The following is a 23,300-nucleotide window of genomic DNA, read 5'->3' on the forward strand; positions in this document are numbered from 1 at the left end:
TTTTTCTTTTTACTTATGGCCATTGTGTTACTTCGTTCTCATGCTGCTAATAAAGACATACCCAAGACTGGGTAATTTATAAAGGAAAGAGGTTTAATTGACTCACAGTTCAGCATGGCTGGGGAGGCCTCAGGAAACATAATCATGGCCGAAGGGGAAGCAAACACATTCTTCTTCACATAGTAGCAGCAAGGAGTAGTGCAGAGCAAAGGTGGGGAAAAGCCCCTTATAAGACCATCAGATCTCATGAGAACTTACTCCCACGATTCAATTACCTCCCAATGGGTCCCTCCCACAACACATAGATATTATGGGAACTATGACTCAAGGTGAGATTTGGGTGGGTACACAGCCAAACCATATCAGCCACTCTTGCAGGAGTAAGGTGGTATCTCATTGTGGTTTCAGTTTGCTTTTCCCTGATGATGAATGATGTTGAGTTTTTTTTCATATATTAGGTTGGCTGCTTGTATATCTTTGAGAATTGTCTATTCACATCCTTTGCCCACTTTTTGATGGGATTTTTTTTTTCTTGCTGATCTGTTTGAGTTCCTTGTAAATTCTGGATATTGGTCCTTTGCCAGATGCACAGTTTGCTAATATTTTCTCCCACTCTGTGGGTTGTCTGTTAACTCTGCTGATTATTTCTTTTGCTATGCATAAGGTTTTTAGTTTAATTCATCCCATTTATTTATTTTTGGTTTTTTTTTGTAACAAATACTGTATAATTTTATATAAGGAACTTGAACATCAACAAATCTTGGTATCCATGTGGGGTCCTAGAATCAATCCCCTGTGGATATTGAGGGATGACTGAATGTTCCAAGAATTACAGGAAACCATCTATAAAGAACCAAAGAAAAGTAGCTGAATTATCACTAAATATAGATGTTCATCAAGAGACAGAAATTACTTTTAAAAGCCAAATGAAAATTCAAAGTGTAATAAAAACTCAACACCTGGAAGAAGAAAGCTGGAAGGTGGAAGAAGAAACAAATCAACAAATTTGAAGATTGGTCAATTGATAATCCAATTTTAGGATCAAAGAAAAAAGAATAAAGAAAGTGAATAGAGCCTCTAAGACTTGTGGAAACACCATCAAACACAACGGGAGTACCAGAGGAGAGGAGAAGGAGAAAGGTACAGAAAGAATGCCTTAAAAAGTAATAACTGAAATGTTCCCAAATTTGAAGAAAAGCATCAATCTATATATCTAAGAAGTTTAAAAAATTCTAAGTTAGATAAACTCAAAGAAATCCCCACCAAGACATCAAAACCAAACTGTTTAAAACCAACAACTAAGAAACAATCTTGAAAGCAGTAAAAGAGAAGTGACTTATGTACAAAGATCCTCAGTACAAACAACAGCCAATTTCTTATCAAAAAAGACAAAGGCCAGAAGGTAGTAGGATGACATACTCAAAGTGCTGAAAGAAAATGACTACTAACCAAGAATTTCATATCCAGAAAATCTGTCTTTTAAAATTAAAGAAGAAATTAAGATATTTCTAGAAGAATGAAAATGGAAAGCAATGAATTCTAGGAAGAATTCATTGCTAGACCCCTGTTCTACGAGGAATTCTAAAAGGAGTTCTTCAGGTTGAAATGAAACAGTAATTCTAATACACACAAAAGAATAAAGTTCACTGGTAGAGGCAACTACATAGATAAATATGTAAGATGTAAAAACTGTATATTTTGCTCATAACTCATTTTTTCTCCTACTGATTTAAAAGATGATAATATAAAGCAGTAATGGGCACTTTAAAAAATGTAATTCATTTAACAATAATAGCACAAAAGAGGGGAAAAAGAGAGCTAATTAAGAACAAAATTTTTGTATACTGTTGAAATATCCAAATACTATAATTATTAAGATTCTAATTATAATACTGAGGAAAACTACTAAAAATAGAACTCAAAAAATGTAAAAGAAGCAATAAGGGCAATAAAATGGCACCCAAGAAAATGTCAGCAATGGAGAAAGAGAAAAACAAAAAATGACATAATAAATATTAAAATATATAACCAATGACAGACATAAACTCTACCACATCAGTAGTTAAATTAAATGTAAATGGATTAAATACTCCAATCAAAAGGCAGAGATTGGCAGAATGGAGTTTTTTAAAAATTCAACTGTATGTTGCCTATAATAGCACACTTTAGATTCAAAGACAAATACATTGAAAGTAAAAAGATGAAAAACAATATATGATGCAAACAGTAATGGAAAAAGAACTGCAGGGGCTATACTAACATCACACAAAATAGACTTCAAGAAAAACTGTTACTGGCAACAATGTAGGACTTTAAAAAAAATACAAAAGGTTAATTCATCAGGATATACCAATTATAAATACATACGTACATAATAACAGATCCCCAATATACATGGAACAAAAATTGACAAACTCAAAGGGAGAAATAGACAATACAACTATAAAAGTTAAGAGACTTCGATATCCCACTTTCAATTGTGGATACAACAACTACACAGAAAATCAATAAAAAGATAGAAGGCTTGCACAACCTATAACGCAACTGGCACACATAGACTACTCCACCAGAAAACACATTCTTCTCAAGTGCACATGTCATAGTCTCAAAGATAGACTATATATAAGACTATAAGACAACTCTTGATACATTTAAAAGGACTATAACCTTACAGTGTATGTTCTCCAGCACAATGAAATTTAGGAACCAATAATGAAAGAAAATTTGGGAACTTCACAAATATGTGAAAATGAAGTAACACAGTCCTAAATAACTATTGGTCAGAGAAGAAATCACATGACAGATAATATTTTGAGAGGAATGAAAAACAAAAACATGCCAAAACTTGTGGGATGCACATAAAGAAGAGCTTAGACTGATTTGTAGCTGCAAGCATCCATATTTAAAAATAAGATCTCAAATCAATAACCTAACATTCTACCTTAAGAAATCAGAAAAAAAGAAGAGTAAACTCTATCCAAAGCAAGCAAAAGGAAAAACGAAAAAAAATTAGAGTATATACAAATTAAATAGAGAAGAGAAAAACAGTAGAGAAAATTAACAAAACCAAAAGCTGGCTCTTGGAAAAATCAACAAAATGAAAAAGACTTCAGCTACACAAAGACAAACAAAAGCGAGAAGATCTAATTACTATAATCAGAAATGAAAAAGGGGTCATTACCAGCAATCTTACAGAAATTAAAAAAAAAACTGTAGGAGAAGATTACAAACAGTTGCATGCCAACAAATTAGATAACCTAGATAAAACAAAAACAATCTTAGAAAGATATAAACTACTGAAATTTACTGAATTGTACACTCTAAAAGGATGAATCTTCTATTATGTGAATTATATGTGTGATCTCTTTGTGAATAACAAGCTCAGAATTTTTAACGTTCAACTCAAGAAACAATTGGGATCAAGAAGCACCCATAACTGACCTACAAAGATCTCATAATAAATCAGATAGTCTGATTTGATGCTCACTGTATTTCAACATAATTTTAATTTATAGCCTCAGAAGGTTGAAAAAAAATAAGCCAATTGCTTTTCTACTCCAAAGAGTTAGAGATAAAAATTATTGCTAAGCATTTTTTTTTCTAAAAGACTTCTATTAAGTCTTCACAGCCAGACTTAGCAAATATGAAGATGTTATCTTAGCTAATTGTTTCAGATGTCCTCAAGGTAGTTTCCATATAAAACATATGCTTTAGGCCAGGCAGAGTGGCTCGCCCCTATAATCCCAGGACTTTGGGAGGCTGAGGCGGACGGATCACAGATCACGAGGTGAGGAGTTCGAGATCAGCCTGGCCAACATAGTGAAACCCCGTCTCTACTAAAAAGACAAAAAAATTAGCCAGGAGTGGTGGCAGGTGCCTGTAACCCCAGCTACTCAGCAGGCTGAGGCAGGAGAATGGCTTGAACCTGGGAGGCGGAAGTTGCAGTGAGCCAAGATCTCAACATTGCACTCCAGCCCAGGCAACAGTGCGAGACTCTGTCTCAAAAAAAAAAAAAAAAAATATGCTTTAGAAATGTCAAAACATAACTCAGTAACTAAAAGAGGAAAGCTAATGACTAAAGGCCTTGTACAGAGAAGCTCTTTGGGTATAGTTACTAGTACATGGTATTTGACAAACAAGTGGACCAGAAACCCACTGAATCTTGGGGGGATTGTTTGCCAAATAATTATAATCCTGCCTGCAAAGCACGTAATGGGTTCAATGCCTCAAACACCAGAAAGGCTCCAATGTAAGTCCATACAAAAATATTTTAAAAGCCTGATTTCTTTCTCATTTTGAGTTTAAAAGTAAATACAAATATAAATTCCATTGCTCCCTTCTAGCATTGAAATGCAGTCTTGAAATTTAGGAGAACATTGTTCTAGATAGAGCAGCAATAAAGTAACAATATTTTATGATCACATTTTAATAATAAGATGCCTGCATTCTCCAAGAAGAAGGTTGAATTCCATTCAATTTGCTGGGTTTTTTTTCCTTTTTCCAAAAGCTGCATGTACATATCATGCCAAAACCAGAATACCTTCTTCTTGATACATTGTGTGCTAGATTTTGCCTATTACTTCAATCACGCAGGTCATGAATAGAGTCTTTCAAATCCTGGTTAAATTACAGGTAGTACATAAGCAATCTAAATGTAATTTTGGTGAGTTAATATTCTCTATCTAGTGAAATTGTGAAATAGGGAGGAATAAATTAATCTATACCAAGAAAATCTTAGAGTCCTGAACTGAAGTTACCCATGAAAAAAGAAAAAGGTTCCCTGCAACATTCCCGAGTCTCCTTTAAGCCACATTTGAGCTATTAAACAAAACACAGAAAACGACAGAGGAACCATTTTTGAGTGGGTGTTAGCAGATGTTAGCCAAGCAAATACTTTTCAAAAAATAAAATAAAAATAAGGGGTGCTCTACTAATGTTTTTACCAGACAACTAATACAGACCCAAGAGAGTTCCTGGCCAAGAGCAAAGGCAGGAGGGACTTTACAGATATTTATCAAAATGGTGCAGTGAGAAGGGCCAGAAATCAAATATGTGTTTTGCCAGACAGCCTTTATGCTGTCATTTACAGATGCTGACTAGGAGCCAGGCACCAGGCTAAGATTTTCACATGTAGTCTTTCATTTAATCCTCACACAGCCTCCATAACTGTGGGGTACTCTCTCTATCCTTCCCATTTTACAGATGAGGAATGTACGTTTTTATCCTGCAGTTATTAATTGGCAATATAAAAAAGTAAATTTGAAGTCACAATATTTTACTTTTTCTGGGTGTTTCACCTTGGTTAATTTTTTTCCTGGGAAATAATTGTGTGCAGATAAAATGAATGCTTGGGCTATTAGACTCCAAATAATCATTTGTTTGTGGAAACATCTGTCGCACTTGGCAAATATCTGAGGTTTAGATGTAATTTCATAGTTTGGTCTAGGGAATAAAAACTTCCAGAATTACTAAACTTTGATGATCAAAAAGACCACCTACTGAGGGCTCCTGCCCTTTATAAATGACAGAACTCCCCACCCTGGAAAACCCCACGAGAATGTTCCTCTTCTGTTGATCATGACGTGGTCTCCTAGTCCAGGAGACCAGGCACCCTTACTACAGCTTTGAGAAACAGCCTTTGCTATGATTAAGAAGAATGGTAGCATCTAAGATATTTATATAAGAAAGGAAAACATTAAACAATTGAAACACTGAATATTTTAGGATCAGACATTTTTGGATGACAACTGTAGTAAATGCACATTTGCTGAATGTGTTATCCATCAATAAAGATTGGGATTAAAAAAAAAACCTGGGCTGGGCATGGTGGCTCACACCTGTAATCCCAACACTTTGGGAGGCCGAGGTCAGCAGATGTCTTGAGCCCAGGAGTTCAAGACCAGCCTGGGCAACATGGTGAAATCCCATCTCTACAAAAAGTACAAACATTAGCCAGGCATGGTGGCATTTGCTTGTGGTCCTCCCTACTAGGGAGGCTGAGGTGGGAAGATCACCTGAGCCTAGGGAGATCCGGGCTGTAATGAGTCATGACCGTGCCACTGCACTCCAACTTGGGTGACAGAGTGAGATTTTGTCTCTAAAAACAAAAATAAAAACAAAAAATCCTGACTTCAAAAGTAACTACAGGGTTGGTTGATAAATTAATAACTGAACCTAATTAAATGAGGATTGCTTCCCCATGGGTTTTGCAATGCCCTTTTTAATACATAGAACAAGAATTGTATGCAATACTTTGGGAGCATTCAAAGAGCAACAGTATTAATTGGGCTAGTTCCTCTCTTGTTCCTTATACTGTAACTTCTGCTATTGACTGCTAAGTTTGATTAACTTTTTTATGAAACTAAATTCTCATACCTACAGTAATTGGAACAAACCAAATCCAAATTCAAATACTCAAGTATTTCAATGCATGGTGTCTTTTAAGCCATGCTTTTCACATCCTATTCTTATATAGTTTTCCACATTAACTTGTCATTTTAACCACTGAGGTCTTTTTGAAGTCTATCATCAACCAGTCTCTTAGAAATTCCTACATTTTTTAACATCTCCAATTATCAGTAAAGTTATAAATGCAAGTATTGAAGAGGACAGAGTCAGGTTTGGAGACTTATGTGTCCAATGTGATGTTATTGTCATGAATGTCAAAGTGAAATGCCAGTTTTCTGTCTAGATTTCTAGATTCCCATCACATGCACTCAGCCAACTGCTTCTTCCAGGCTGATCACAATTAGTATCAGATTAGAAGTGCACTTCATCATTTATTCTCCCTTCAGGGAGATGAACTGTTATGTACACAAGTCATGATCATATTAGTTGAAATGTTTTAACCTACTACTACACCTTACTTTTATCCTGTGATTTGTATCAGGAAGATAGTTTTATATTCTCCCTCTGATTGAGCAATTTTTAATAAGCTCTTAAAATGACTAACCTTCTGCTTCTCTTTCATTTCACATTAACCCATATGTTTACCAGTCTGCCCCCTTCTCTTTGATGATTTTCCATGTAGAGGTGCACCCTAATTGCATCTCCCGTCAACCAACATTTTGCTATAATATTCAAGTTTAGAGACTTGTGCCTTCTTAGGTATCAATTATGCTTTTTCTCTTCTGTTGTTGCTCTTTATTTGATGGGATACTTGATTTCTCTCACAGACTCTGGTTTTCAGTCAGTCCTGACTACACTGGCAAGTCTTTAGGCCAGTCTTTAGTATCTAGGCCAATGTTTTTCCAAACATGGGCTCACAGACTACCTACATTAGAGGTGCTGTTTCAGGAGATCTGGGACTAGGCCCAGGAAGCTGTATGTTTAATATGTAACTCACATGTCTTTTAAGAATACTGAAATTTTAGAGCATCTGTTCTAGGCAGATACTTCCAGGACTGGAGACATACACTCTATTCTTTATTATACAGCAGGGGTCCCCAACCCTGGGCCACAGACTGATACCAGTTGATGGCGGGTTAGGAACTGGGCCACACAGCAGGAGGTGAGTGGCAGGAGAGCAAGCATAACCACCTGAGCGCTGCCTCCTATCAGATCAGCAGCAGCAGTAGATTCTCCTAGGAGTACGAACCCTATTGTGAACTGTGCATGCAAAGGATCTGGGTTGCATGTTCATTACGAGAATATAATGCCTGATGATCTGTCACTGTTTCCCATTACCCCCAGATGGGACCGTCTAGTTGCAGAAAAACAAGCTCAGGGCTTCCACTGATTCTACATTATGGTGAGTTGTATAATTATACCATTATATATTACAATGTAATAATAATAGAAATAAAGTGCACAATAAATGTCATGGACTTGAATAATCCTGAAACCATCCCTCTCCCTAGTCTGTGGGAAAATTGTCTTCCAAGAAACTGGTCCCTGGTGCCAAAAAGGTTGGGGGCTGCTGTTATAGAGCATTCATTTAAGTATTTTAAAAATAGTCTAGAGAACAAAACATCCTTCTTTTTAAAAACACCTCAGGAAGTAGAAGTTAGCAAAGTTAGCTGCTACCATTTATTTAGTGTCTATGAAGTGGGAGATGTTTTATACCTATTATCTCTGAACCCCAAAATCACTATGGAAGTCAGATACTCATAGAAATTAAGTAGTTTACTCAAGGTAACATACATCATGTTTAGCATAGAATTTAAACCAAAGTTGGCCTGACTCCTAAGCGCCTAAGATGATTGTATCATGGCATTGTATCCCACTTCACTGTTTCCTCTTAGCCAGTAACAGAGACCAGACAAGAACTGAACTTGATGGGAGAGGGAAGGCAAATAGCTTGCAGAAGGAGAAGAGAAGGAGCCTCAGGATAGGGAAATAAGAAAGAAGAGAGAATCCCCCCCAGCATACTCTTAGATGGAAGTGTAAGTCTAAGCAGATGCTGGAGACAGCTGTAAAGAGCACTAGGAAGAGATAAAGGCCTTATGGGGAACGAGGCAAATGCAAGGCACCTTACAGTAGAGCAGGGTCAGCCTGTCCCCTAACCCCACTAGCATTGTCAGCCAATTGCAAAATGGTTACATTCAGATATTCGTCTCCCAACTAACGATCCAGTGAAAGAATAAGGACCCACATGGTTTACGTATGTTATGGTATGTATGTAGACATCCCTAAGTTAGGTGTTCATATTTCAGGGACTGGGAAAAGAATAAATTGATATATTGGAAACATTTAGGAAACTGATGATTTGAATCTTTTTAACCAGTTTATTCAAATGGAAGAAAATGTACGAAGAAGCAAATTAGAAGAATTTAATATCCAATGAAAACTTTTTCATTCACCTACTATTTACTCTTTTATTTGTTAAATATTTTTGACTGCCTACTATATACCTGGAATTAAGCTAGGTGCTAGGACATTATTCTAGGTTTAATTGCTTGGTAAATGTGAAGTGAATATATGAATGAATAAATTAATAAAAGGCTGAAGAAGAAATCATGTGAATTAGAGAAAATGAATAACGTGTACATGAAAATCTTGAACAGTTTTCTGCAAATATTCTGGCTAAATTAGGAAAGTCCAACCCTCTAATTATTGGCCTTTTCTGATGAGCCTCTAGAGATCTGAAGTGGTATATTCAAGGTTATGTAGTCTTTCAAGTTTACTGTGAAGCTATGATTTTATTGAGGTGCTCTGTGGCCACCCAGACTTTTTATTACAGCACATTGGAGAAAATCCTGAGCCAAAGATGGCTTCTACTCACGAAATCCTTCTTATAGGCAGGCAAGAAAAACGCAGACAAGATTAAGAAACAATGCTGTCAACTTCTGTCTTTTCAACAAAAGTTATCTGTAGAAAGCTATAAGTTAACAGAATACAGTTAACTTAAAACACAGGATGGTGTATTTAATTATGAGCTCCAGTATATCCTGTTTGACAACCTGAAAACAGAAGATCCTAACACGAGCAATGAAAATTACAATAATGTAAAAAAAAAAAAAAAACCCCTAGGTTTTTTTTATACAGACTAATAAAATAAACACCTGTTTCTTTTATACTGTAATTCAATAAAAATGAGCCCACTATGTTTTTAAAAAGTGATACAAATATTCTTTTGTTAAGGTGTAGAAATTACATTACCATGAACATGCAGTTGAATGTGCTGTTGTGTTTCTCCAGCTGCGTTGGTAGCCACACATGTGTATCTGCCAGCATCTTCCAACAGGGTTTTGGCAATTTGTAGAACTCGACCAGAAGACTGTATCTAATTGGGAGCAGAACGCACAGAGGATTTTTGTATTTCATACTTGGATTTGAAAATATTCACTGAGACAGAAAAATTCATTTAAATTTATAATATCTAACAATATTTTCATGCCAATATCTTAATAAACCCTTGATAGACTAGAGCGAGTTCACATCATCATGAACAAGACAATAGACTAGTTTGATTGAAAAGCCTTTTCTTATTCATTGGAAAACACAAAATAAAATAACATAAGGCCAGCTTACTGGTATAGTCATACTGAATAAAAGACTTTAGCACTGAACTATGAAGTATGTGACGAAAATTTAAGCTATTTGAAAAAAAACCTGGCCACATTTATATAAAAATTCATAGTTTTAAAACAATGACTTTTTATTAAATGATCATGGGAACCAGAAAAACAATAAAATTATAAAATATGAATTATGAGAATGCAGATAAATTTCTTCCTATTTTTCACAATTTCCCTCTTAAACCTACTGCAACTGGCCTCTGCCATTTTGAAACTGGTGATTCAGAGGTTATTCTTTGAAACATACTATTCGGAGGTTACTAGTAACTTCCAGTCACAATATCCACCAGCCTAGGTAGTAAGCTCATACTCTCCTCTACCATCTATAGCATTTGGTGTGGTTGACTACCAACTCCTTGAAACTCTCTACTTTCTGGGTGTTAAAGATAAGCATTCCCTCAGTTCTAATTCTCTGACTTTCTTAGGAGATTACTTTTCAGAATCTGCTTCCTCTTCCTGTTCCACACCCAAGGAACATAGCTGTCTGATAGTTTTTATCCAAACTCATGGCATCAATGAAAAACTCTAATGCATCCTAAATTTACAGGATAGCCTTACTTTCTCTCCTGAGCTCTACATGTGTCCTTCCAGCAATCTGCTCGACAGGTAGTACATCAAATGTAACATCAAATCCACTTGCACAAAATTAAGCTCATATATTTTCCCTTGTATTTCTAAAGTCTACTTCTGATTGCATGTTCCCAGTCTTGTTTAATGGCACCCACTATGTTTCCAGTGATCTAGGTTTTGGAACCTACTTTGAATCCTATTAATTATATCACTATATGTTTCTCAGATCCCCTGTTTTCCATTTCCACAGCCACTGTGGGATTATAATAGCTTCTTAACTGATGTTCCAGTGTCTCCAACCTCCCCAGCTGTTAATCTGTCTTGCATATTGTTGCCAGAATAATTTGCTTAAAATTCAAATTTGATCCTTTAACCAATTTCCCATCAAATTTCATTCATGGCTCTCCACCTTTCCCAGAATGAAATCTGAACTCAGCACAGCCCTCCAGGCTCACCACATTCTGACCCCAAATGATCTCTCCAAACTCTCCCATGTAAACTCCCACTTAACCTATTCTCCATTCATACTGTTATAAACATGTTAAGCAACACATTCATACATTTATATTCATGTCTGGACTATTATATTACATGGTCTTTAAATGCCATAATTTTAAAAGATCGAACTAGGTCAGTCCTCTCTTCTTTTTCGTCTTACCCTTTACTCTCTCCTTGGATTAACTCATCCATGCCCATGGTTTCAAATATTGTTGATGTGCCAATATGTCCAGCCAGAACTCTCCTTTGAGCTCCAAGACCATATACTCAATGATCTACTGACATCTCCACTAGTTGATCTCATAGTCACCTTAACCCCCCAAAATCTAAAACTCAAATCAGTTTTCTCACCTCAAACTTGTCCCTCTCCAGTCTCTTATGTCACTGTATGGCAACACTAGCCATGCAGTTGTGTACGTTGGAATCCTAGGAGTCTTCCTTGCCACATCCCTCTCCTTCACTTTTCATAAAGAGTCTTTCCTCAACCCCCAGTGATTTAACTAATAAATACCTCACCAATCTATCCAAGTATCCTCATCTGCATGGCCAACATATGAGTCTAAATTTCTATCTTTTCTCTCTCCTAGACAAATGTAACTAGGTTCTAATTGGTTTCTACATATCTATTATTGGCTCCTCCAATTTATTCTTTGGAATGGGTCTGGATGACTACTTAAAATGCAAACCTGATCATGTTACTCCTCTCTTAAAACTCTTCAAAGGTCTCTCATTACCTTAAAGTAAAAATAAAATCATCAACCTTACTTAAGTGCCTCCTACCTAGTCTCCAATCTTTAATACCACCTCTCCCTTGGTCTCTTCCTCAGCCCACTGGCTGGCTTTCTGGTTCTCAAGATGTGCCATGATCACCTTTGCTTTATTTGCCCATGCACATATTCTTGAACCACTCTACTCCGTTCTCTTCCATTAATTCACCCATTTAACTTCTATGGAGTCTTCTGAACTCTAATCAGGGCTTTTCCCATAAATTTTCCTCATTCTAGAAGGCTTTGCTTTTCTCATTATATGTTCTTACACCTCTAGGTTTTCTCTTAGCATCATTCATTACGGTTTGCAATCCTACTTTTGTATGATAATATAATAAATATCTGTCTCCCAGGTAAATAATTGTTTACTTTCACTATGGCTGAAGGCTAAAAACTGAATCTTTCACTTGCACAAAGATGTGAGATTATTTCCATTGGATTTGGAATAGGAATTAAAAATTAACAGATATCCACCACGTCTACTAAAAAAGGAACGTAACATATCTCTCATTAGGGAACTCACAAGTAAAATTCAAGCCCACATTAGTCAATTAACTTGATCCTATTAGCAAAATCTATTAATTCTGATTTCAAATGTATCCTTTAGATTATCCAGATTTGAAATCTATCATCTATCTATCTATCTATCTATCTATCAATCTACTAATTTAACAACTATGTACTGAGATACAGTTATATGCCAGGGACTATACTCACTATGAACGATAAAAAAGTGAACTTTTCAATTTTTTTTAAATTGAGTCTTTGCCCTCTTGAAGCTTATAAACTAATTCTTAAAAATATTTTTCAAGACTTATGTTACCTACATTTATGTAAATATGACTGTATCTTAATTTTACTCAATGGTGAACATTTTTGGCTTATTACTGATGAACATCATTCATCTGTGAGACACCAGTTTTTTTAACAGCTAAATTAGGCATAAATCAAAATAATATAAATAATGATCACTATCTTCAAATCAGTATCATTGTTAAAGTTAGTCTTTAATTCCATTCTTCAAATCTAAATATTGTTAAATTCTTAAAAACTCTAAGAAAAATGCATATTATTTTTAATAAATTTTCTGCAAAATCTGTCCAACAGGAAAATCTACAGTTAAGAAAGAATAATTTGATATTTCCAGGAAGATATATGTAGCTTTCCCAGTTTAGGCTGAGTAATATTTACACTTACTTTAAGGTTTCCTTGGGCAGTGTTCACAGGCTGGTCATCTTTTAACCATGTAATGGAAGGATTTGGAATCCCATTGGCTATGCACTGCAAGGCGACAGGCTTGTATTTTACCACAACTCTCTCAGAAAGGCCTGAGGACTTGATTGTTGGAGGAACTATATTTAAGGAAGGGGGAGAGGGAATGAAACCATAATCAGTGGGGTCGAACTTAAAAATATGTATGCAAGAACCTGAAACCTTAAAATTTAGAAAAAAAAAAAAGCAAATCCCTATTTTAACAATGAAATACTTTCATCATGTGCATTTAATTTATAATTTTTTAGCAAGTTTATAGATTAGTTACTTCTTAACTATGGATTTTTAAATCTCCAAAGAATAAGTAAATTGTATTTATGGCTACCGTAATCCACTTGTATATTTGGCTTATATCTTTTGGTGTGTTTTACTAATCTATAATGACCCTCCCTTTCTCTAGAACTACTTCATTAAGTCAAGGTGGATTTCTAGCCATATTTATACTGCATGACTCTGTCCCCTGCAAGGCTGATTGAATGTGGAGTGGTAACTTTATTTAAACTGGGACTGCCAGATTTCCTCCCTCAGGAATTGTGACTGAGACTGAAAAACAGGGTTATCTATATTCCATCACAGGACATGGGACTAAAAATCAAGAAAACAGCAGTCTGCAGAGACAGAGGGAGAATAAAGTTGACATTCATAGATACTCCTTGTGGTTTCCAAGTGGCTCTCCAGTTTCTCGTTCCAGTCCTCCCTTCCCAAGTTCTGCCAGCAAGTGAGACACATAATACCCTGGCAGAGGGTTGCTTCTGTCGTTAGAGTAATGGTTATAATCCTAATGTGCCAGTTTTGTGAATGTACTTATGTCCCTCAGATCCTTCAATTACATCTTTAGCCACCATTTCTGGAAACTACTGTATTCACCATCCCTCTTGTTTTGGCTAAACCCTTAAACGCTTACATAACCCCTTTACTTGGAACTTGCTCCATGCCTCTTCTATCTTATTTGGTCTAATTCCTCAGACCTTGGCATTCTATGTAGAACACAATTCCTAACGTTTAAATTCTGTCTACATTTATTTATTTATTTCCCAGAGTTATTTTGGCTACTGTCTACATGTATTTACATGATACATCTTGGTTGAGTCTCTGGGTCAATAAAGTAACTAAAAATTCTGGCATACAACTGAAATTCACATCCTTTACACTACCTTCCACAACTCAGGATTTATTCACATTATTGAGCTACAATCTGAGTTAGATAATAAAACAATGCATAAATTAATTTAAGATGCAAAGTTCCTGTCCCTTCTTCAGCATACCATGAACAGTCACTTCAAATTCCTTCTTGTGGTCTCCAGCAGTATTTGCTGCCATGCACCAATAAAGGCCTGTGTCTGACACTTGAGCCTGAGCAATAACCAGTTTGCGTCCATTTAATAAAATCTTGAATCCATCCCTTTCATCAATTAACTGGCCATCCTTCAGCCACCTATAGAAAAAGGCAAAAGGAAGTCTGGATAAATATTTTAAGTAAATCATATCCTAGAAGATATATAAAGTTTCTATTGTATATTTGTCCAATTTCCTAGTTGCTTACTCTGTAAAATAAATTGTAAATGAAAAAGAGAAGCAAAAAGGAAACCCGGCCTAACGCAGAGCTGGCATATTGTTGGAACCCAATAATTATGGGTTGAGTTCTTTATTCTTCTACTAATTTTAGGCTACAAAAAAGGGAGAAGTATTGGATTGTTTGTAATACAAAGGATAAATGCTTGAGGTGATGGATATCCCATTTACCATGACATGATTATTACGCATGCATACCTGAATAAAAATATCTCATGTAACCCATAAATATATACACCCACTATGTACCAAAAAAATTAAAAATTAGAAAAATTAATTAGAAAAGAGACAAGTGCTCCTAAATATTACTCTCTTCAATGTTTAAATAATAACCAGCAAAACATACACAATCTTAAAACAACTATAGACAAAACTTTGAAATCATATAGCATATTTTTACATTTCTGAATTTCACATTCCAGTTAGTTTTATAATCATGTGTGAACCTATCTCATTTCCTTCACTGACTAACTCTTCCTCTGCATATCCCATAGTGACTTGGAAACAAAAGCTAAATATTCAATACATGCTTTGAAAATTAAAGAAGAAGAAAAAAATTGGTAAACACATACTCATGTTAACTTTCTCTATTTACCTACTATGTCTGGTATACTCCTTTTTATTTAGTAGTCTGTTAAACATTTCAGTACCTCAGGAAAGTCTGACAATGCTGCTTAATAGACTGTCTCTGTGAATTAAATATGTAATTTCTATACCATACAATGGAATTCCTCAAAATTTGTAATTTCTAAGTCCATACAATGGAATTCCTCTAATTGAGCAAATTTAGGTGCCTTTGGACTATCAAGTAGACATTGCCTTGTATATAGAGCATGTCTTTTAAAAGAGGAATATAAAGAATACAATTTCATACAATCCTTTTTAATGATACAGAACAGCTTTCAAGATAGCTCTAAAACACTCAAAACAAAAAGCAGGAGGTATTTAGAAGACATACCAAAACCCTTACATGATAGTTGGTGGGGGAGAGCCTGTCACATGACAATCTAGCTCCAGTAAGTTATTAACCATCACAATGAAGTAAGATGTTTCATCTCCTCCTTCTATAGCTGGTGGCACTAGAAAACAACAGGAATGTAACATGCAAAGAAATGTATACAACAAAAAACACACCATCATATGAAGCAATAATACATAGCAGTTCAGAAGATTGATAGGTATCATAGTGGTTTGATACATGAAGGGGACTTGAAATGCATTGTAAATACATTTTACAATAAACCCTTGTCAGGATCAATAAACATACTTTTAACATATCATACCTATTCCTCCATCTAGTACTATGGTGCCACTGATGCCAGGTGAATATAAAGTTGATTCATATTTTATATTGTTTATTTTCATAAGCACAAGAGAAAGAAACCCCCAAAATTGGGCATCTATTCAAAAGCCTTCAATTTATAGATAAAGATACTGAGTTTCAAGGTAAGATGACTTTCCAAGGCCCAGAGACTGAGTTTCCTGTTATCTGGCACAATGCTTATGACAAAAGACCATGTTGTTGCTCATTGCGATTAGACATTGTCATAGATGTAAAAATGTATCTATGCACTTGCAAATATCAAGTATACTTATCAAAATCAGTGGAAGATTTATGTAAGATTCTAGAACCTGAGACTCTGGTGACAAATCCACCCCTTGGTAATGTGCAATCCACAGTTGCACAGAGGACTATACATTCTTTTAGATTGTTTTATTATTGCATGAACAAAAAAGTATTTAACAAACTAATCAGGTTTTGCTATGAGTCTGAGAACCCAGGAAGTGGCATCCTTATTTACCCAAGACATCAACTTCATATTTGATTTCCTTTTCTCCTGCCACACTGGTAGCCACGCATATGTACTGTCCTCGATCAATTTCTTGGGCATTCAGGATTTCGAGTTTCTTCCCACCAGCTTCTATGCGGATATTGTCATTAGCTTTCACAGGTACACCATCTTTCAACCAGGTGAGAATGGGAGAAGGGTTTCCAGCAGCTTTGCACTCCAGTGTCAGAGAATGAGCAATAACTACTTGCTTATTCAAAGGCATGGCCAAGTTGCCTTCAATCATTGGAGGAACTAGGGAGAAACATAGCAATATTTCAGGCAATTATTTGTGTGGTCACAAAATACATTCTAATGAAATAAAGAAGAGCTTTTGTTTTTTCTCATAAAGTTTGACCATTAAAATCTACCTATATGCCTGTCTCCCTCTAAGCTATTGAGGAAAGAATTTCTTGGTTCAGCTAAACTGTAACTGTCCTAATTATTCTGGAAACTCTGGACTTTCTGGCTTATAAAGGACAAATAGTAGAGAATGATTTTTGTCCCAACAACTACTTTGCCTTTTCAGTAATAGCCAAATTGTCTAGATGCTCCAAGTGCCATGACAAAGGTTAGTTGAATGAATGGACACCTTCTTGCTAACCTTAGGTTTTAAAAATATTTTTCCAAATCATGGAACAAATTCTTCCAATTCCTATCCATGCATATTGAAAAAGACAAACCCACCAAGGATTATTAGTGAATAAATTCGATATTTGCCTATTAGAAAGCATAGGTAGAAAGGTATATAATTAAAGCATATGTTGTTCCTCACCATAGACATCCACATGGAATGATTTTTCAGCAGTTCCAACAACATTGGCTACATGACACGTATATGTTGCTGAATCAGAGACCTGTGCTCGAGGAATATGAAGATATTGTCCTTTATCAATATAAAGTGCTTGTGAGCTGGACATGATTGGCTGCCCATCCTTATACCAAGTAATGGCAGGTATTGGAAGTCCCCGTGTTTCACATTCCAGTTTAATAAGGCTGTTGATCAATACTGATATGTCTGTGGTGACATTTCCTCCTTTAATACTAGGTGGAACTACAAAGGATTTCAGAACAAAAACAAGTCATCTAAGTTTCAGCATCTTCATCAAAATCTTAAATGCTATAGATGTTTAAGCAATGCATTTAAAGTAAATTAAAGACAATTAGGAAGTCTGTGGTTTATCTCCTGATAATGAGTTTCCTCTATTGTCAAAACCATCTTTATCATTCCCCTTTTGGGTTTCAGATTTCAGTAAAAACAGAAAGTCACAGATTCCATTTCAGGGAGTCATTTAGGTTCAAGATCATAGTAGAATAACTAAGATAGTTATGTTTAACCAACAAAGCAAAACAAAATAAAACCCCACTCAAAGGAGACACAGCAAGTTTCAAATCAGGCCAAGGGAGCAAAAATGTCACATGTGGTACAACTGTATGCCCTCTCCCCAATACTAAAGGTCTAAGTGTTTTCAGAACCAGCTATTCATAATAGCTGCAGAGTCTTCAATTTTTGCTTCTTGCTATTTTTTTCTTTTTTTGTGGGGGAGGTGGGGACTGCCAAGACTCCATTCACTCAACTTTACTCATCCAATTGTCTATATGTATATCTCCTACAATTCAGCAACCACAAGTCTGGCCTCTCACACTACATAAGGGCTGTGCTGCTAGGAAAACAACTCAAGTCACTCAGTCTCTGCTGCAAATTCTAAATATGGTCATTCCAGGATCATGCTATCATTGCAACAATTTTAAAAAAATCAAATGGCATGTGTATGAATTTGAGTATCAATATAATCTTATAACCAGCATGGCACATGTATACATATGTAACTAACCTGCACAATGTGCACATGTACCCTAGAACTTAAAGTATAATAAAATATATATATATATAATCTTATAAACCTTTAAGTATCAATATAATCTATATAAGTATCAATATAATCTTACAAACTTTTAAGTTTTAGAATAGACTATTTGATAGAATGTTTTTCTCATGGTTAAGCTAGGATTATGGATTTTGAGAGGCAGCCCATACAGGTAAAGTGCTATTTTCATCACATGCTACCAAACGTACATGCTATCAACATGACTTATCACTGAGACCTGTGCTAAGTTATGCTGATAGCATGTACCTTTGGTAACCCGGCTAAGGTAGTGTTTGCCATATTTCTCCACTGTAAAGTTACTCTTTTTCTTCCCCTTTCCTTTGAAGGCAGTCCTTATTCCAGCCCATAGAAATGGAGTAAGGAATTATGTTCTACTTCTATGAGTGGGGACTACCTACATAATTTATTTATAATTCTTCTCTATGGAAGATGTGTCTCTTCTTTTCATTTTATTTATTGAGTCAATCACTTATTTATATCAATATGGACTCATAGAAACTTAAATGCCTTGGGTTACATCCAGTACTACATTACTTATCCAGTTTTGGCTATTGGGAGGTCTTTCAATTGGCTCTTAAGTCCCTTCAATATACCCTCACTATTTTATTTTATTATTTTATTTTGTTTTGTTTTATTGTTTGCACTCACTTCCTTACTTTCGGCCTTACTACATGCTCCAGCATCATCTTGTGTATTCCCTGCCCCAGCTCCAGACTTAACCATTTCTCCAAGGAGCCTGGTCCCTTTTAATGGAAAAGGATATTAGAAAACAAGATCTGGATGCTGAGTGGTGTACCTTAATATTTTCTGGTAATCATTCTTAGAACTAGTCCATACTGACAAACATTTATGTACACATATTTTTCTCACACATAACTTAAGGCAAGATCTACTATACTTTGAGGTGAATTCGACGATAGAATCATTTTTCTCTCAGGAGGCTTACTATAAATATCAGCATCAATCAACTGTGGCCCACAGGCCAGGAGATGCTAAGCTAAAAATGGCTTTTATATTTCTTAATTGTTGACAAAAATCAAAATAATAACATTTTGTGACATGTAAAAATTATATGAAACTCAAACTTTAGTGTCAATAGAGTTTTGTTGGGATACAGTCACATTCATTCATTTATATATTGTCTACGGCTTTTACTCAACAGTAGCAGAGTAAAGAGTTAAAGCAAAAACCAAATACGGTATTCTCATTGCTGCTACCTCTGTTCAGCTTACTGTAAATTTTGGTGGCATAGTAACAACTTGATAGCATTTTTATGCTATGCATATCACCATACTGTGTTATTTTATTTAATTTCATCACCAGTGAATACTCCTTATGTCAGAACAAGAAAAAAATGGTGAAATATCTAATTTTTAAAGACACAGCACAGTGTGGAGTATTTTGTTATCAAATTAAAGGGCAAAATACTGTGTTTATTTTATAACACTATACCTGTTCTAATAAACACTAGACTAAGCAGCCACCACAATATTCCCAATTTTTAAAAATCAACAGTTTGAAAAATTAGAAAACATAAAATTAAATGTTTTATCATAGCAAATTTCTTCACAAAAATAAAAAGCCAAAATAAGGCTACAACCAAACTAAATTTCTGAGAGGCTCATTTGTTAGCCAACCAAGGAAAGCCATTTACCAATGGTGATTTAATTAAATCAGATATGATCTCAGAGGCAAAAGAAACGGGTCTAAAGAAAATAAATGTGTTAAGGATTCTTAGCCTTTCAGTGAGAATAATTGCTTGAAGAGTTGAGAACACTGGGAGCAACATCAATAGTCAATCTTTTTTTAAGACAACTTTTTCCTCAATAGTATTCTTGACTTTTGACAAGTTGACAGATGTTACTGTTACTGACACTGCTCACCTGTTCTTGTTTATTTGAGGAACCAATGAAAGCACACACACACAAAAAAAACCAAAAAAACCTGAAGGATTAGCCTCTTAAGAGCCGTCTGTGAAACAACTACAGTCAAAAATATTTTCAGAAAATTTGAAAAAAACACTAATTTATTATAACCTGAAGCAGAATCTTTTAAGATTTGTTACAATTGATGTTGGTAAAAATATACATTGAAGCAAAAAAAAAAAAAGGCTTAGACAAGTTTACAAAGCTTATTACAATGTAAAGTGTTAAAAAAAACTATGTTTTTTCATTGTATTATTCGCCAGCAAGCACTTTGTGTAAAAGATTCAGGTGTCATTGAACCAGTAGTGTTAAATGGTGTATTTTGTTTGCTCTCATATAGTTAAACATCATCAGTTCTATGACTTTTTGTCAGAAGTCGAACTGAATATCCTGACTGGCCTTACCACACAGCAGGTCAATGCGTTAGTGGTGATGAAGTTTCATCGTACTTTTTTTGAGCTCAGGGCTGAGACTGAACTTCTTTCTGAATGAAAAGAATCATTCTTAAACACTCTTATTGAATACTGAATGCTTTTGGAAATTAGTTTTGCTGTAAACTTCATAGTGTTTCAAAATGAGTCCAACCCCAAATTACCAGACCAAAAAAGTACCTATATGCAAACTATATACCATGGTAGTCATTGTGTTGTTTTAGTCACAAGTAATGTCAAGCAGCTTTATGCATTCTCCATGCTGTCAAAAGTTCAAGCGAAAAGTGAGATCTAGATTCCTCCACAAATTTGCAGTGGATATATTTTCTGAGCTCAAATTACAGTGTTAGCAGTGTGTCACACCTTGAGGCAAATGCAAAGAAAATTTTCACATTCAAAATTTAGTTATCTTTGAAAGTGAGGGCTTTCCACCTAACCTTCACCTAGAATTTATTAATTGGCAGTCAAATATCAAGAGAATAATATAACAACATTCTGTAATGCCTTCCAAGCAATGAATATGCACAATTAAAATAATATGCCTGTGAAATGATATCAGTACTAGGCAGTACTTAGCTGTATGAAGAAACATTTTCAAAGACGAAATAGGTAAAATCGCATTAAAAATCACCAGTAGGCTGGGCGCGATGGCTCATGCCTGTAATCCCAGCACTTGGCAGGCTGAGGTGGGCGGATCACGAGGTCAGGAGTTTGAGACCATCCTGGCTAATACAGTGAAATGCTATCTCTAATAAAAATACAAAAAATTACCTGGGCATGGTAGTGGGCACCTGTAATCCCAGCTACTCAGGAAGCTGAGGCAGGAGAATCACTTGAACCCAAGAGGCGGAGGTTGCAGTGAGCTGAGATCACTCCACTGCCCTCCAGCCTGGGTGACAGCGAGACTCCCTCTCAGGGGAAAAGCAAAAACAAAAACAAAAACAAAAAACCAGTAGCAGATGAACATTTGCAATCGATTTTGATGATAGAGAATATTAACTTCAAATGTTTCCCCACAAAATAACTCTATTTTTCTCATTAGTAGACTTGTATTACAAAAAGTTTATAATTTAAAAAAACTATCAAATAAATGGAATTTCACAAACAAACAATTTTGTAGAAATTTGTTTCTTTCTTATTTTATAAGTATCTATATTATCTCCTTTATTTTGCCTAATGGTCTGCAAAGCCTAAAATATTTACTATATTGCCCTTTATAAAAAAGGTTTGCCAAGTCCTGCTATCGGTAATTAATTAACACAAATTCAAGCTACTATTTTGAAATCCTAAGAAAGAGCATTTTACTTATGCTTTAAATTTTAATTTTGACTGAGATTATTTATATCATATGTTAATCTATAAATGCCTATCAAACTTTGGCTCAAATTGCATAAATCGCTGGCTAGCCTAACCAGTTGGATAATATATTAAGGAAACCAAGAACACAGGTTCAAACAAATCCACATATTTCGTGAATTCTTTAGAAAGGATACCATTTGTATCAGGAAGGATCTACTTTAAAAGTTTGTATTTACGAAAATGAGAAAAATTACTCAAAGAATAATTGCAATTGATGGTGTAATAACATAGCATCCACTGCTTAAATTTGACAAATACATAAATATTTCACTTCCTCTTTCATTTTAATTCATACATATTTGCCAGAGAACTATACTTCCATTTGGGGGAAGGGAATACAAATAAAAATTATGAATACACTGCTCATTAAACTGTACATATATATGCATGTATACATACACCCATGTATCCCCCCCACACACATACATACACACAGACACAGACACACACACAGACACGCACACCCCTCAAGACTTTTATGCAATTTAGGGCAGGAGTTCCCAACCCCTGGGCCATGGAAGGGTTCGGATCCATGGCCTGTTAGGAACTGGGCCCTGCAGCAGGAGGTGACGGACGAGCAAGCATTACCACCTGAGCTCTGTCTCCTGTCATCTCAACGAGGGCATCAGATTCTCATAGGAGCGTGAACTCTATTTTGCTGGCTTCTGGTGAGAATCCAACTAATGCCTGATGATGTGCAGTGGAACAGTTTCGTTCCACAAAACCGACCCTGGTGCCAAAATGGTTGGGGATTGCTGACTTAGGGAAGCTCTCAAACCTCCAAAACTCATCTGTGGACCACAGTTTACAAATCTTTGCCTCAGAACTACTAGTAAATCTGCACAATCTCCCGATAGGATATTAAAACTTCATTTACTTTTTTCCCTGTTTGACATTCTTCTTTTTCTTTTTTATCCTCCATCTCTTTTATTTTTCTCTTGTATTTTGTCTCAGTTTCTTTCCTTATTCAGGCACAATGTTCATTTATACCTTGTAAGTGTATCAACCCACCTGCTTCATTCTCATATCAGTGAGTAAGGAAAAGGAATGAATCAAGTGTAGTATGAAACACACTCTCAATCTGAAATCTACATATGTATTCTTCACAGTTAGCCAAAGCATGATACCTGTTTTACTTTTTTTTTTCATTTTAAGAACAAAAGCATTTT

General features: G+C 35.4%; 1 protein-coding gene across 4 annotated transcripts in view; it reads right to left on the minus strand.

The window, feature by feature from the left end:
- The window catches only part of HMCN1 (hemicentin 1), a 462,896-nt gene that overhangs the window by 159,192 nt on the left and 280,404 nt on the right, over positions 1–23,300 (minus strand). For all 4 annotated transcript variants that reach the window (XM_003815598.5, XM_063598296.1, XM_063598297.1 and 1 more), the window contains 6 exons: positions 17,303–17,581; positions 16,501–16,782; positions 15,669–15,777; positions 14,392–14,561; positions 13,052–13,206; positions 9,601–9,724 (listed from right to left, as the gene is read on the minus strand). In XM_003815598.5, coding sequence (XP_003815646.4) covers positions 9,601–9,724; positions 13,052–13,206; positions 14,392–14,561; positions 15,669–15,777; positions 16,501–16,782; positions 17,303–17,581 — 1,119 coding nt within the window. The remainder of the gene's footprint in view (positions 1–9,600; positions 9,725–13,051; positions 13,207–14,391; positions 14,562–15,668; positions 15,778–16,500; positions 16,783–17,302; positions 17,582–23,300) is intronic.

The sequence above is a fragment of the Pan paniscus genome, chromosome 1 (genome assembly GCF_029289425.2).
Source record: "Pan paniscus chromosome 1, NHGRI_mPanPan1-v2.0_pri, whole genome shotgun sequence".
In the NCBI taxonomy this organism is placed as follows: domain Eukaryota; kingdom Metazoa; phylum Chordata; class Mammalia; order Primates; family Hominidae; genus Pan; species Pan paniscus.